This window comes from Chlorocebus sabaeus, chromosome 3 (genome assembly GCF_047675955.1).
Source record: "Chlorocebus sabaeus isolate Y175 chromosome 3, mChlSab1.0.hap1, whole genome shotgun sequence".
In the NCBI taxonomy this organism is placed as follows: domain Eukaryota; kingdom Metazoa; phylum Chordata; class Mammalia; order Primates; family Cercopithecidae; genus Chlorocebus; species Chlorocebus sabaeus.
In genome coordinates, this window is record NC_132906.1 from 8,181,881 (window position 1) to 8,198,727 (window position 16,847).

At 43.4% G+C, this 16,847-nt stretch overlaps 1 protein-coding gene across 7 annotated transcripts in view; it reads left to right on the plus strand.

Annotated features, from left to right (window-relative positions):
- Nucleotides 1-16,847, plus strand: part of MTUS2 (microtubule associated scaffold protein 2) — a 636,712-nt gene that overhangs the window by 192,652 nt on the left and 427,213 nt on the right. For 6 of the 7 annotated variants that reach the window (XM_037986864.2, XM_037986863.2, XM_073013118.1 and 3 more), the window contains exon 3: nt 9,332-11,787. In XM_037986864.2, the coding sequence (XP_037842792.2) occupies nt 9,544-11,787 (2,244 nt within the window). In that variant the 5' untranslated portion in view covers nt 9,332-9,543. Of the gene's footprint in view, nt 1-416; nt 587-9,331; nt 11,788-16,847 lie in introns of those variants that run through there. The other variant, XM_073013114.1, reaches the window with a different exon arrangement.

Consider the following 16,847-nt stretch of genomic DNA (forward strand, 5'->3'; position numbering starts at 1 on the left):
ATTCTGTGCCAGGATGAAACAGAAACCCTTGTTGGAGCTTAAGAGTTCTGGATGAAGATGCAAATGTGCATACCCTTTAACACAGGGATTCTGCCTTTAGGAATTTATCTGAAGGAAGTAAAGGGTGCCATAAAGTTGTGCATTCACTGACTTTCTGTGAAAAGTTATTTAACAAGATAAAAATTGAAGACAATCTAAACTCTTGACAATAAGGGGAACTGGTGAATAGATTATAGTGTAATTGATTATTACTTGGGAATATTCGATGATAAAGTTTTTACTATATGTATTTATATGGGTGGAAGAATATGACATGCACAGTGAAAAATTGGGGTTATAGAACTCATTCCATGTGTGTAAAAACAAAAAATCGAAAATACTACATTTTTACCTTTTTAAAAATATATCTAAAGATTCATTTCTTCTTTAATTTTTTTATTTTTTGTTTTTTAATTTTTTTTTAGATGGAGTCTCGCTCTGTCACCCAGGCTGGAGTGCAATGGCGCAATCTCAGCTCACTGCAACCTCCACCTCCTGGGTTCAAGCAATTCTCCTTCCTCAGCCTCCTGAGTAGCTGGGATTACAGGTGAGTGTCACCACACCCAGCTAATTTTTGTATTTTTAGTAGAGACGGGGTTTCACCATGTTTGTCAGGCTGGTCTCGAACTCCTGACCTCGTGATTCACCCGCCTCAGCCTCCCAAAGTGCTGAGATTATAGGTATGAGCCACCATGCCTGGCTGATTCATTTCTTTTATAATTGGCAATGTGAGTCGTTCCACTTTGGAAAAAAAGTCATCCAAGACAAAAACAAAACAAAATAAACATTAAGCACAATCGGCAAGGAATGAATGTCCTTTATTTTCTGGGTGAAATTCTCCCCTGGAAAGGACTTTTTTTTTTTTTTTTTTTTTTTTTTTTTTAAGGGTATGCTTGAAATGCTTTTTGTTGGCAAATGTGAGTGAAACTTGTTTTGGAGAAACATGCAGCATTTTGATTGGGGGAGATTTTAAATATCAATGAACATAATATTTTGCTTAAATATCACCTTGGTCTAAACTAGGAAAAACCATTACCCCCTCTCCTGGTCCTCTGTAGAGGGGAAATCGCAGCATTTCATTTATGTATATATTCTTTTTACTCTTTCTACTCATGGTAAAATAAAAATAAAATAGCCTCTGCTACCTCAATGAAAAAAGATATTTTGAACACCGTCCTATTTATATATTAGAATAAAATGTGATATGCTGCCCATATTATGTACATAAGATAAGGACAGCAAAGCAGGCTCCAGAGAGCTATTACACTTTGTGTTATGTGACACCATAGATAGCTGCAGAGTCCCTGAATATATATTTTAACATCTCCCAAAGAATAATTCAATTTTTAACCATATCATAAGGACACTGTACTTGTAGGGTTCATTTAGTCTGCAGAGCATCAAGTGTTAGATTATAATTGTGCCTGTTGAGAATAAACATAACCAACATTATGAAATAAGACCAAGAAACTGAATATTCCTAAGTAATTACAACTGCAGAAAACATGGAGGTATTATTACCGGGAGACTTTCAGATGAATACATTGACTTGTACATAAACATGTAACTACATACACAATTATTTTATTAACTGTGGCAAAACACTGTGGGCACCAAATACATACCCAGTGGAGATGCCAACTAAAATTTGAAAGCTAGGATTTTGAATTTGTTTGCATTGTTACATTTACTCTTGAATTTTGGGTTCATATTCTGTTTATTTTTCTGTATCCTAAAGTTCTACAGGATAGTTGATTGCATGGCAGGATCTGTAGTTGGAGCTCCTTTGGCAAAGTTTTATGAAGTCAGATGAAATTGCATTTACATTCAGAGGCATGGTGATTGAATGTATATATGAAAATTCACAACTGATAAAGCATTACACAGCAGTCCTGGCAGCCAAGGAGAGCTGTACAACAATACTTCTCAATCTTTCAAAACCCATGCGCCCTTTTAATAACTCAAAAATCCCCCAAATTTTCTTTAGTTTATTCTCAAAGTAAAGTATTATGACAAACATAAATCAAACTGATGATCAGAATATACTTTTCTGTCTACTCTTACTTGGATATTCGGATATAGCCCTCTTCGGAGGACGTTGCTCAGTTGGGAAGGGTGGCTTTACAATTTTCATCTTGAAAGATTGGAAAAAAAAAAAAAGGGGAATCACATTGTAGTGAACATCTCACCTTTCTGAGCTGAAGTTAGGATGAGATTACCTCATCTGGAGTGCCTACCATGTGCAAAGTGCTGTCCCAGAAATTACATAGGAAACAGAAGTGCCTGTGCTATTAACCTTCAGCCTAGTGAGCTTATAATTTCATAAAGGGAATAAGACACATGTAATGACAATAATGAGTCACATATAACTGTAATAAAAAGACACACTTAACTATTTTAGATGGACATGGCTGTGATGAAAAAGCATGGTATGACCGTTCCAAAAGGAAAGATCTATGGATTCAGGACACAGAGAGAAAATATTTAGTTCCACCTCTACCTTTTTAGTGGGGAAGGGAGGAGAGGAGAGAATTTAGGAAAGGTTTCATGAAGGAGGTGGCCTTTGAGCTGGACTTCGATGCTTAGAGCATGGAGCTGTTGGGCAGGAGGAAGATTTTACAGGGCAAATGTACTTTAAGTAGAAGAGTCAAGGAGATTAAATCTGGAAACATATATAGGCCCTGTGCTCATTGGACCTTGAACATCAAGCCGAGAAGTGTCACCTTAGCCTGTCGTTTGGCTGGGTCACTCAGGCTGATATTCTTGGATGGTACCGTGGTGGATCCAGTGAGTTTCCCTTCATTCAAGAATGCCTTTCATGCTGTATTGGACAAAAAAAAAACATGGGTCACTGGAAATCAAAGCCTAAAATGGATGAAGAAATTCTACATGAGTGTGTAGATGCTATCATTTCACTTCACGATTTCATGATTTAGAAATGTATGTGCATTTGGCCAGGCCCAGTGGCTCATGCCTGTAATCCCAGCACTTTGGGAGGCCAAGGTGGATGAATCACTGGAGGTCAGCTTGGCCACCATGGTGAAACCCCGTCTCTACTAAAATGCAAACATTAGCTGGGCGTGGTGGCGTGTGCCTGTAATCCCAGCTACTCAGGAGGCTGAGGCTTGAGCCCGGGAGGCGGAGGTTACAGGGAGCTGAGATCGCACCACTGCACTCCAGCCTGGGTGATAGAGTGAGATTCTGTCTCCACCTCCCCCCACCACACCCGTCCCCCTGCCCCTGCACCAAAAAAAAAAAAAAGAAATGTATGTGTATTCACAAACCATTATCAGAGATTGTGAGCTCAGGAGAGCTGAAGATGTGCCTGATTATGAAAGATGGGCAGAGACAATTTTGTTTTTGAGCAAGGAGAGCATGTGATGCTCTGGCTTCATGCTAGCAGCCCTGATGCTGAGCCCATGTTAGGTTTTTTAAAGCCTTGATAGTTGGAGAGTTATGAGTACTATGAAAAATAAACAGTGGCCCTTATGAAATTGTAGGTTACTGTGTAGGACCGGTCGTGGTACTTCAGCCTCATTTTCTTGTCTGTCTTCACTTTCATTTTCTTTATTTTTCATGAGAGGCAACATTATAATTACTAATGTTTCAGCATCATGATTGACAGTTTCTTATGCTCTCGTGGACAAGATTGGGGCACATACAGTGGCTGCAGCGACTGGTGGGCAGAGGGGTGCCTGAGGAATGATTAGATGAGCATTGTGGAAGCGTTGTGGGGTCACATCCTTTTGGCACCAGGGGCTGCTGTTTTGTCCCCTGCTGTGTTCTGCTAACATTGGTGTCAATGAATGACACCAATGAGTGATTTATCAGTGAATTATCAATGAACGATAGTGTAGAAGGAACTCTTAGCTTTTCAGCCATAGTATGGGAACAAGAATGGATTGCAGATATTTTCGATGAAAAGTTAAGGATGGGCTCCACAAGTTTTAAAAGGATAGAATGATGTATTGAGATCAGCAAGATGACGTTTGAGAAGTATATTTTTATGATCCCACCCATGGGTGCTAAAGCCAGTTACAAATGTCTTGGATTGAGTCAGTGGAGTTTAGGACAACTTATATGGTACTTTGATGTTTTAATTAATGATGTGGAACTAGAGGGTGATTTAAATGTCCATGAGGAGGTCATTCTTAGAATGAGTGGTTAGAAGTATAACTAAGAGAATGGAAGACTTGCTTTATTGTGACTCTAGATGATGCAGTTAGAACTGAAGTATTGGCATAGCTCTGTGCACCTTGTATAGGAGGGACTTCAGGTTCCCTGGTGCATGTACTTAGAGGAAAGCTGTTTGGATGGTGGGAGTTTTCAAAAGCTAATCCTACAGTTGGGAGAATCTGAGTTCTTTGACAAGGAGTAGAATAGGTTTTGGGAGGAAGAGAGCGTATAGCTCTTTGTAAATACCTGAAAGGTCATTTGGTGGAAGAATTGCCTCATTCTCCTCTAGGGAGGCAGAGCTTGCCAACAGAGACCCTGTGCAGATGCGTGGTGAATTTTCTGGCCCTAGAACCAGGGGAAACCACTTAGAAGACTATTAAGCATCAGGCAGGTTATAAGCCTACATCTTTACATTCCTTTCAAACTAGTACTTAACTAATTGATTGTTTTTTCAAGATAAAGTATCACTTACCTCTAAGGCCATCGTTCTTAACGTTTTATAATAATGGATCTAAGGCATATGAAAGTTACATGTCTCACTCTGGGAAAATGCACTTCAGCTAGGGGTTTGTACCGTTGGTTGACCTATTTGCATATTTAATCACACAGTCCTGTATTATTATGAGTTTGAACTTTTATGATCATGTTATATGTTCTGTGAAAACATTTATCTTAGTAGAGGGCCTTGGATTGAAATTTAGATCTGGAAAGAAATTCATGTTTGTGTTTACTTTGCTGCTGTCTTATGGCAGGATGAGGGAGCTGGGGTGAGGGAGATGCATGAAGCCACATAAGGGGGAGGGAAGGAGACAGGAAACATGACTTCCTGTGCATAATTTTGCCTCATAAAATTGAAGAAAGTTTTAAATTTGCTTTTCCTGTTTTATGTGAACTTCCACGTGTTGTTTTCGATTTTTTCTATTCTTGTTCTTACAATAGTGTGTTTTCCTTTTGTTCTTCCTGTGTGGTGTATGATTCCATTCATGGGCAGCTTTTCTTCCTTACAGCTTCTGCTTTCTATCTGTGTCCCAGTTCTGCCACTCATGAGCTGTGTGACCTTGGGAATGTTACCTCCTCTGTGCTTTCATTTCCATACCGGGAAGTGGGGGGGGGGGTGGGGAAAGCGAGGAGATGTGAAGACCTGTCTCTGGAGGCCTGCTATAAATATTAAGCAGACAGTGTGGAAGGCTTCCAGCCTTCACTGGGGGACTTGGTGATGGGGCAGAGCCTTACTAAATTAAAATTGAATATTAAAGACTTATAATTGTGTAATTTTAATTTAAAGTTAAATTTTAGGCCATGTGCTGTGGCTCATGCCTATAATCCTGGCACTTTGGGAGGCCAAGGTGGGAGGATCACTGGAGGCCAGGAGTTTGAGACCAGTCTGGTCAATATATCGAGACCCTATTTCTACAGAAATAAAAAAATTAGCCAGGTGTGATGATGTGCACGTGTAGTCCCAGCTACTTGGGAGGCTGACCCAGGAGGCTCTCTCGAGCCCAGGAGTTCATGGTTACAGTGAGCTGTGAACGTGCTACTGCCCTCCAGCCTGGGCAACACAACGAGATCCTGTCGCAATGTTTTGAACAAATTTGTATAACTGCTGAGAAAATACTGGGCCCCTAGCAGGTTCCAGCTTTTTTTCTGTCCCCTTACCAGCAAGTACCACTGGTTATTGTTTACTGACAAACTTAAAGAACATTTATGATGTAATTCCTTAAAAATTAAAACACAACTCTTTCTAGCATGACGTTGGGTTTTTTGTTTTTTTTTTGAGACGGAGTCTCGCTCTGTGGCCCAGGCTGGAGTGCAGTGGCGCGATCTCGGCTCACTACAAGCTCCGCCTCCCGGGTTCACGCCATTCTCCTGCCTCAGCCTCCGAGTAACTGGGACTACAGGCGCCCGCCACCTTGCCTGGCTAATTTTTTTTGTATTTTTAGTAGAGACGGGGTTTCACCGTGTTAGCCAGGATGGTCTCGATCTCCCGACCTCATGATCCACCCGCCTCGGCCTCCCAAAGTGCTGGGATTACAGGCGTGAGCCACCGCGCCCGGCCGACGTTGGTTTTATACTTCTCTGTCACTTCCCTGCAGACATGTTATGTGTCGTGGGCTTTGATGCTTTGTTTTTGTTTGTCTCTGCTGAGCGAAGTTGCTTTCTTTCTCCCAGCTTCACCAGTTCACACCGAGGAGCGCTCTCGGCTGCATATTTACACTTCTGCCCGCAGAAAATTAGAGGCAGTTCCCTTCTGTGGATGGTCTATATTTATGAACGTTCTTGCCCTTCTCGACTTTCCAGGATACCTGTCTCTCCACCCAGGGAGCACAGCATTCTTTTAAACTGCAGTCTTACTGATTTGCCTACGTGCTTTTTGTATTTGTGCTTAGAGAACATGTGCATCTTCAAGGGAAACACTTTTAAAATTGAATAAACAAAGAAACAAGGGTTTGTTGAGAATCCCCTCTGTGTCAGGAAGCGCAGACTGGGATCAGGGTTTCAGCAACTTGGCTGAGGGCTGTATTGGGGTCAGGCTGCACCAGGGGGTGCTACTGGCTTACTGGAGATAAGGCTGGGAGGAGAAGATGGAGAAGGAGAAAAAGCATGAGAGTGGGGAGGATGAGGACAGTGAGGGAGTCGTGGAAAGAACAGAAGAGCAGTGTGGTAGGGAAATGCAAGCGCACATGCACGTGTATGACTGTGTATTTTCCTATGATCATACAAACATGGGGAAAGAAATGGAAAGACCTAGATGTTAATGTGTCTTGGGGTATGGGGTAGAAGAGGCAAATTTTAAAAAACGGAACAAAAACCAGCTTATAAGAAATGATCTTATGTATGTAAAAAAGTTTACCTGCTTATGTATAGATGTGAAAGAAAAGAGAGCTCTAATTTGGAAACACAGAGGGCTTCAGTGAGGAGGAACATGAGGATGGCTGCAAGGTGTCCTTGGGCTGGGTGATGGACGGTCACGTATTATATGATTTTGCTTTATAACATAAACATTTTATTAAATAGAGACAGGGTCTTCCTGTGTTGCCAAGGCTGGCTTTGGACTCCTGGCCTCAAGTGATCCTCCCACCTCAGGCTCCCAAAGCATTGGGATTACAGGTGGGAGCTACTGTGCCCAGCCCTCATATTCTTTTTAATATATGAAACAACATATTAACAATGATGAAGGGAAAACAGGTGGGTGGCCACGTTGCCATGTAACCTGTTTCAGGAGAAACATAACAGTAGTCTCCTGTGTGGTGTGCACGTGTGCTTGCATATTCTTGATGAATGAGGAGGAGAGTGTGGAAGGCTTCGAGTCTCCATTGGGGGAATTGGTGATAGGGCCGAACCTTGTTACTGTTAAAATCCCCTATCCCCAGTGCCTAATAAAATACATTCATAGTAGTGGATGAAACAATGTCAACCTTGAGTGGAATGGTTTAGTGGTGATCTGTGAGTCTACTTTCACAGAAAAGCATATCCTGTGTGGATTTTAAACTCTTTGGGGGCAGAAATAACACTGATCTTCCTCATCATTCATTTGGTCATTTATTCATTCTTTCGTGCTACAAATACATACTAAGTGCCTAATATGTATGCCAGATATTAGACAATATTTATTTTCAGTGTCTAGCAAATCAGAAAGTCTTTTTTTTTTTTTAATTCTTCAAAGTGAAAATACAGGATATTACAAATTCATCATTATAGGACGACCTAGTCAGTCAGGAAGGCTTCCTGGAGGTAGTGGTAGTTATGTTGCATATTGAAGGATGCAAAGGACTTGTTAGATGAGGCTGGGGGATGGTTCCACATTCCATGCAGATAGAAAAGTATGTGGAAAGGCCCTGAGGCAGGGAGTAATGAACATGGTACTGTGAGGAATGAGGCCAATGTGACAGCAGCCTGCAGAGCAGACGGTGAGGTGGGGACGAGGCCAGAAAGGTGTTCAGGGCCTGATCATGCAGGCCTCGAAGGCCAGAATGAAGCATTTCCCCCAAGTTTTTATTTTGGAAAATTTCAAACTTATAGAAAAGTTGCAGATGTAATAGAATTCTTAACTAGATATTCAAATGGTTGACTTTTGCCAGTTTCTTTCTCTCTTTTACTCTTTCTCCTTCTCATATGCACACACACATACATACACATGTTTTTCTTGGTTGAATCATTTGAGAATAAGTTAGAGAAATCATGACATACTACCCCTGAATTCTAAAGCATGGATATGTCAAGAACAAAGATAATCTCTGGCATAATTATAGCACGATTATACACCCAAGGAAATTAATTATGACATACCTGTACCTTATATACAGTCCATATTTACATCTCTCATTGCCCTAATAATATCCTTTGCTAACATATTTTGAAAATCCAGCCTCTGCTGACATTTTTTTTGGGACCAGTTAGGCCAGTTGTTTTGTAATACATACCTCAATTTAAATTCGCCAGGTTATTTTCTCATGGTTAAATTCTGGTTGAACATTACTGCATAGGTGATGTGTGGCCCTGAGAACTAACTAATATCAGGAGTCCGTCATGTCAGTTTCGATACCAGTGATGTTAAATTTGATCACGTGGTTAATGTGGCGTCTACCAGATCTCTCCATTGTAAAGATCAAATTTTCTTTTTGTAAGAAATAAAGTAGCTGGGGGGAAGATACTTTAAGCATCTATAAATATCTTGTTCCCCAACAATCTTTTACCCAATGTTTGCACCTTTGGCATCCCTTGTGCAAGGTAATTATTAATGCAGAGATTGCAAAATAGTGATTTTTCAAATTCTGTAAATTTTTTTCTACATTCATTGATACTCTTCTGTAAAGAAGAGCCTTTACTTCTCCTCCACCCTTTTAAATCAGTATCAGTATAGACTTGTGGATGTTTAAAATTTGGATTTAAGATTTCACATGCATTTATAATCCATTTTTAACATTAAACATTCTGATGTTTAATTTTTGTCCGTATTTGATCAGCGGGAGCCCTGATCAGAAGGGTTTTTGAGAAAACTATTGAGTGAATGAAATAATAGTATAGAAATGACGAATAAATCTGTGTTTACCACTTTTTTCCTCCTGAGAAGTTCTATTTGTCCATCTAATGTGAATGTATTTTTATTTCTCTCTAGGTCTCACGGACTAATTGGCTCTCATTCAGCAGGAACCTAACAGATAAGTCTTCCTGCTGTATATCAAGAGAATGCTTGCTTTTCAAGCTGTTCTGAGAATGATTAAAGCAGTGTCACAAGGTGACATTGTCAGGGGAGGACAAGCAGCCTGAGAATTTCCTATTAATCTGATTGCAGCTTGAAGGCAGCCCATTTCCATTAAGTAGGACTGCATGGCAAGCAGCCCCACCAAAGGGTTCACAATGAGCATCCCAGTGGCTCCTAAGAAATCATGTTACACTCAGCTGCGGGACAACAGAAATGCAGCAAGAAATAATAATGAGAGCATCCTAAGTCTGGGAGATACAAATGCCAATCAAATCATGTTGGAGGTCAGCTCCTCTCATGATGAGTCCAAGACATGTGACCTGGAAGATGAAATTGGAAATACAAATTCAAGTGAGCCAGAAAACCGTACCCATTTCCATAAGGAATTTCACCAACTTCAGGGCTTTGAGAAGGGATCTCAGCCTGGCTCCACCAGCCTGAAAGATTTTAGACTTTCTTCAACCATTCAGAGGGAACTCAATGAAGAGCACACAATGGAGAGAGGCACAGATAGCCTGCAGACCCCGCGGAGTATCCAGGGACCAAGTCTGTCGAGTTGGAGAAATGTGATGGGTGAGGCCAGTCTAGACGTTTTGGCTAAAAGGGATACTGAAATTCCCTGGCACGTTCCCAAGGATAAATTGGCAAAGACCCTCAACAATGAGGAACTGAGGAGGCATTCTTTGGAAAGAGCAAGCAGCTCTGTAGCTGTAGTCGGGAGCCTGACTCCGCAGCATCCACAACCTGCACCCCACGACTCCCAGGAAGCACGGGGTCAGGTGCCTGGGGGTGGGGAGGGGCCACAGAAGACATTGCCAGACCACGCTCTCCCGGCAGTGTTCCCTCCAACTGACAGTACCTCAGAGGGAAAGAGTGTGCATCATCCTAAACCATCTACCTCAGAGACCAAGCAGAGCACCCCCTCCGAGACCCAGACAGTGGGAGCACATGAACTGCAGGTGTGCAGTGAGCACATACCACGTTCTGCCCATCCAGAGCCTGCTCTGAATCTGACTTTGGCATCGAGGGAAATCCCGAGTAAGCCAGAAGCACAATTAGGTCAGGGAAAGGGAGAGGCCAAGCTGGAGCTGAAATATGTTTCACCCAGGAGGGTTGAACAGGAGGGAAAGGCAGCCCAGGAAGGGTATCTGGGATGCCACAGGGAAGAGAATCTGTCAGCCTTGGAGGGAAAGGATCTGTGTGGGGAAGCGCACCCAGAAACCACCGATGCACTTGGCTGTCTGCCAAACAGTGACCTCCACCACCTTGGGGTGGGAAGAGGCAACAGTGAAGAGAAGAGAGGAGTCAACCCAGGGAAGCCGGATTCTCTCCACACCACCCCCAAACAGGCCTCTGCTTCCTTAGGAGGGGCTGATAGTCAGCCCACTGGCAAAATGTCACCATGTGCAGGTGGGAAGTTGGGTGAAAGGACATCCAGCAGCTTTTCACCAGGTGATGGTCATGTGGCTTTTATTGCTACTAATCTGACTGACAAACCCTTGGATGTCATTGAGGAGGAAAGGCAGTTGGGCAGTGGGCAACCCACAGTGGACAAGGACAGTGTTACAGTTTTGGTGTTCAATCCTTCTGTTGGAGAGAGCCAGACAGAGGTGCCTGAGCCCCTGGAACCTCAAAGTGGCAGCTCAGAAGCACGGGAAAGCAGAGAGATCACCACATCTGTTGCTGAAAACAGGAACTTTCTAGAGAATGCAGATAAGATTGAACGCACCTCAGCAAGAGTAGATTCAGTTCTCAATATTCCAGCACCCCTCCAGCCAGAGACAACTGTGAACATGACCCACCAGCCTACAACACCCAGTAGCCGTTTTCAGGATGTTAGCGTGTTCGGTATGGATGCAGTGTCCCCCTTGGCGGTACCACCCCCTGCTGATAGTGCACGCTTGTTGAACACATCCCCCAAAGTGCCTGACAAGAACGCCTGCCCCAGTGGGATCCCCAAGCCTGTCTTCACACATTCCAAGGACACACCTTCCTCGCAGGAGGGAACGGAGAACCATCAGGTTGAAAAAACAGAGGAGAGGACAGAAACCAAGCCTATCATTATGCCCAAGCCCAAGCATGTGAGGCCCAAGATCATCACCTACATCAGGAGGAGTCCCCAGGCCCTGGGCCAGGTGGACGCCTCGCTGGTTCCAGTGGGGCTTCCATATGCCCCGCCCACATGTACCATGCCTCTTCCCCATGAAGAGAAGGCCGCAAGTGGTGACCTGAAGCCATCTGCCAACCTCTATGAGAAATTCAAGCCAGACCTGCAGAAGCCAAGGGTCTTCAGTTCCGGATTGATGGTGTCTGGAATCAAGCCCCCTGGACATCCTTTCAGTCAAATGAGTGAAAAGTTTTTGCAGGAGGTAAGAGAATGTCATTATGATATGGTCTGTAAGTTGACTGTCCCAAAATCTGTGATGTATTTTCAATGAGTTATGAAAGTAAAATGTCCTCTTTAAGTGAATTGCAGATTTTCATGGATACATTTGTGAAGAAATGGAGTCATTGACTAGAGGAGATTGTCTAGAGAAGTGACCATTTTTAACTAGAAGAGTCTGATTCTCTTAATAAGATGTACCCAATATCTAAGGAGACACATTGAAATTTCACTTACTGTAATTCGTATGAAATTAGATGAGTATGCATTAAATAGGCTTCCATGTTTAAATAAGTGAATATAATATAAGCCAGGTCAAAGGAAGAAAGAATGCAAAATTACTGTATTCTTCAAATAGATCAGACTCATTCCTCAATGGGGAGTATTTTCTACCTGGGAGTGTCTCTTATTCGTACGTGTGAAGAACAGCAAATGAGCAGAAAACAGTGTGTTAGGCATGGACTCTTTCTTTAAGATAAAAATAATAATTACAACTAACATTTAATTGAGGCCCAGCTCTGCATTGGGCCCATATAATACAGCATTTGATCTTTGTTGATCTTTGCTAATCCTTGCAGTAATTCCATGAGGGTTGGTATTGCAGTTTTTATCACCATATAGATACAGAAACAGACAGAGAGCTTTAAGTCACCCACCACGAAGGAAGGAGAGCTCTGAGAGTCTCACTCAGGCCTGTACAGTTTCAGACTGCACTGTGCTGTCCTTGGAGGGAAAGGATCTGTGTGGGGAAGCACACCCAGAAACCACCGCGGAGAAGTATATTTTGTATATCTAGTTAAGTACCTGGGAGCTATGGTGAGTCATCCTTCGAGACCTCAGAACAAAGATTTGTCTCCTGAAGGAGTCTTTTCATGACAGCCGGGTGATCAGTTAAAAGTAAGGCAGGAGCTGAGGATGGTGGCTCACGCCTGTAATCCCAGCACTTTGGGAGGCCGAGGCGGGCAGATCAGGAGGTCAGGAGATTGAGACCATGCTGGCCAACATGGTGAAACCATGTCTCTACTAAAAATACAAAAATTAGCTGGGCGTGGTGGCAGGCGCCTATAGTCCCAGCTGCTTGGGAGGCTGGGGCAGGAGAATTGCTTGCACCCACGATGTGGAGGCTGCAGTGAGTTGAGATCGCGCCATTGCACTTCAGCCTGGCGACAGAATGAAACTCCGTCTCAAAAAAAAAAAAAAAAAAAAAAAAAGGCAGGATGAGATCATCCTGTCTCTAACACCCTCCAAAGCTGACCAGGTTGCTTGGAACACAAGCTGGAGCCTGTAGGATGGCTAAGCCTTTAGGATGTGCTTACTGGGGCACTGTCAGCTACCCCCCCTCCTCTCCTTCCACTTTCCCTTTCTCACTCTGCTGCTTCAGGACCTTTGTACCTCCCTCTGCTTGGAATGTTCTCCCAGTTATCCAGGTGGCACTCTCCCTCACTTCCTTTAGGTCTGTGCTCCAACGTTATCTCCTTGGGAAGGCCACTGATCTTCCCTCTGAATCCCCTTTCTCTGATTTATTTCTTCCTAGCACCTGCCTCCACCTGCCATAAACACTTTTTTAGTTTTCCTGCATTGACTATAATGTAAATTCCTTGAGGGAAGGGATTGTTTTCAATATTTTCTTCCCCATTGTGTTCCCAGAAATTAGAATGGTGCTTATTATAATTATGTGCTCAAAAAATGTTGAATGATAACTGAATCGTGAACTCCGTATGTGTTGGAACCAAAAAAAAGTGTACCAAGGGTTTCTAGAGATAGGATGATTGAGTCCAGATTTGGACTCTAGCTTGGTAGGATGTATTGGCATATTTAAAGAATGTATCAATCACAGCAGAAGTTGTCATATCTAGCACAAAGACAAAGTTGAATCCATTCTTGGCAGCAGACATTGACCTAGGCAATCACTGACTAGGTGCTCCAACAAGCCGACCAGCTGTGCTGCCTTGAGGCAGGTCCTTAGCAACCAGATCACACAGCTTGCTCCCTGTGTTCTGACTCTGGGCCTGCCACCAGGCCTCTGGTTATAACTGACTTCCTACCTCGCATCTCTGGAGAGGATTCTGACTGGACAATTCAGGGGTCCAGTCACCTTGGCAGGGTTTGTCTTGCTGTATGGGGCTGCATGACATCTTGTTTATAAGTGACTTCTTACTCTGTGCCCTGCAATGAGAGCATGTTCTGGCTAGAGGACACTTGAGTCTGGCTTTAGGCAGTGGTCTCCCATTAAAAGTGAACAAATTGCCCTTCTGGTTTTATACATCAGTCTCTGAGTTTGGTTACAGTGAGTCATTCTAATTTCTAAACATTCATCCACCTGGGCCTCTGAGGCTCAGGGTCAGGCTCTGAAGCTGTGCTCTTCTATAAGGCAGGGAATCACTGCAAAGTTTCCATGAAGAGACCTGTCTTAGTCCATTTGTGTTGCTATGAAAGATGACCTGAGGCTGGGTAATTTATAAGGAAAAGAGGTTTATTTGGCTCATGGTTCTGCAGGCTGGACAGGAGGCATGGCACCAGCATCTGCCTATGGTGAGACCTCAGGCTGCTTCCACTCATGGGGGAAGGGAAGGGGAACCATGTGTGCGTTGATCACGTGGTGAGAGACGAGCAAGAGGGGAATAGGGGAGGTGCCAGCCCTCTCTTTAAGGATTGGCTCTCATGGGAACTAATAGAGCACGAACTTGCTCATTACCAAAAGGAGGGCACCAAGCCATTCATGAGGCATCTGCCCCCAAGGCCCACACACCTCCCCCTAGACCCCACCTCCAACATTGGAGATCACATTTCAACATAAGAGTTGGCAGAGACAAACCGTATCCAAACCATAGCCAGAGCCTACATTTTTCTCTATAAAAACAAACTCAGGAGGGAAATTGATTTGGATATGTAGGCCCAAACCCCACGTTGTAATTCTTTCTTTGTGCCCTTCTGTATTCTTCTGTATATTTCTTCTCTGTGTTGTTTCTGCTTCCTCCAAGAATAGTTTATATATTATATGCATATTGTCCCCAAACTATTTTCTCCACTTCATTATCTAGACACCACCTCAGGACTCAAGGAAATGGGATTGTATGGACTTTGTGTGGCTTTGGCGGTTCTGAGGGGTTCAGAGAGACCCCACTGGTGTGGAGAGAGCATCCCAAAGTCGTCTTCAAAGAATTTGTTTTTGTGCCTCGACTTTACAAGTTCGTTTGAAATGTCAGTTTCCCTCCCTGTACCTGGGGACCATTTTCTGCCATCATCAGAGCATCTGAGAGACCCAGGCCCGTTTTCAGGCTGCAGAAGGATATCCAGGTGTTGTGCTGGGCTCGTTTCTATGATAACCTTCTTTACTCGTAAAAAGTGGGGAACAGGCTGGTCCTTGGCCACCTGCTACTGCTCTGACATGCTGTAACCCAGTGAGTCCCCCTCTTGTGTTTGAGCTCAGTGCAGGAGATAAAAAAGCCGACTTCCTCTGCCAGTGTGCCCCAAGCTCACCATGGGGTGGCTGCAGTCTGGTCTCTAGGACAAGAACACATTTGTGATAATGTGTTGCAATAGAAGTATTTTTCAGCTATAGAAACCAGATTTTTTTAAATAAAATGAGAACCTCTTAAAAATAAGAACCCAAACCAGCTTCAGACTCTTCCATCATTATCAACAGATCCCCGCTGGTTACGTAGCATGGGTAGAAGTGGGAAAATCAAGAGTAAGCACTCTTCTGAGAGAGGAACTCTTTTTCCAGTTCGCAGGAGCAGGACAAGCATTTAAAACTTCTAGAAGTGGCTTCCAGGATCATCTGGCATCTAGTCATGTCCGGGTATTAGATATGTTTTCCTAAACAGGTGCCCTCTGCCGCTGGCTCTCCTGAGGTCTCAGGGACACTCCCTCCCTCCAACACCTTGGGAGCCCTTTTTATTTTTGGTGAAGGGAGGTGGGAAGAAAGGGGCAGGGCTGAGAGGATGGAGTGAGGCGATGTGCGTGCAGTGTACAGAGGTGTGATCCAGGGCTGCTCTCCCTCCTCACTGCTGCCACTCGTCTCTGAGGGGCACTGCATCAATTGGGGTTCCCCAGACTAATAGAACTAATAGGTGTGTGGTGTGTGTTCACGGGTCTATATATGTCTATACTTCGTCTCTTTCTCTCTTTCAATATATATTTTATATATATATATATCATATATACAGAGACATGGATATAGATGTATATAGAGAGAGGTTCTATCACATTATCTATATGTAGAGAGAGAAATTGATTGATTGATTTTAAGAAATTAAGTAGAGGCTGGCAAGTCAAAAGTCTGCAGGGCAGGGCAGCAGCCTGGAGACTTAGGGTAGAGTTGGTGCTGCAGCCTGGGTCTGAAGGTGATCTCCTGGCAGAATCCCCTTTTCTTTAGCAGGAGTCAGTCTGTTTTTAATAAAGCCTGCAACTGATTAGCTGAGACTCACCTACATGCTGAAGGGTCTGCTGCTTTATTCAAGGTCTACTGATTTAAACGTTAATCTAATATAAGAAATACTTTCACGGCAGCATCTAGAATGCTTGACCAAATATCTGGGTGTTGCGACCCAGCCAAGTTGATACATAAAATTGACCATCCCAGACACCCTTCCCTCACCACTATCCCAGTGGCTTGTTAACGACGCCTCCACCTGTACCCTCTGTCTGCACGGCACACTATCCCAGTGAGAACAGTGCAGGGCAAATAGGAAGAGGGATAGCCTGGTAAGAATGTATTTGTTTGCATGCCTTGACTTTATGAGTTTGTTTGAAATCATAGGATTCTTTTGTTTGCTTTCAAAGTGAGTTCTCTAAAAACTCTCCACTGGGATGGAAGGAGGGAAATGGCAGTGTTTGGGATTGTTCTGTATGTGTTTATGACTGGGCCGTGTCACCTGCTGTATTCTGTCAGTAAAAATTAAGGAAAAGAGTATGAAGCTTTTTGTAGATTCCCTTGTTTAATTAAAAATGCACAGACTAGACATCAAAGGCGTAGTTTTCCCACTTCTAAAGAATTTGCGATCTCACCAGAAACAAATTACCCAACAAAATGATAGGCATTGA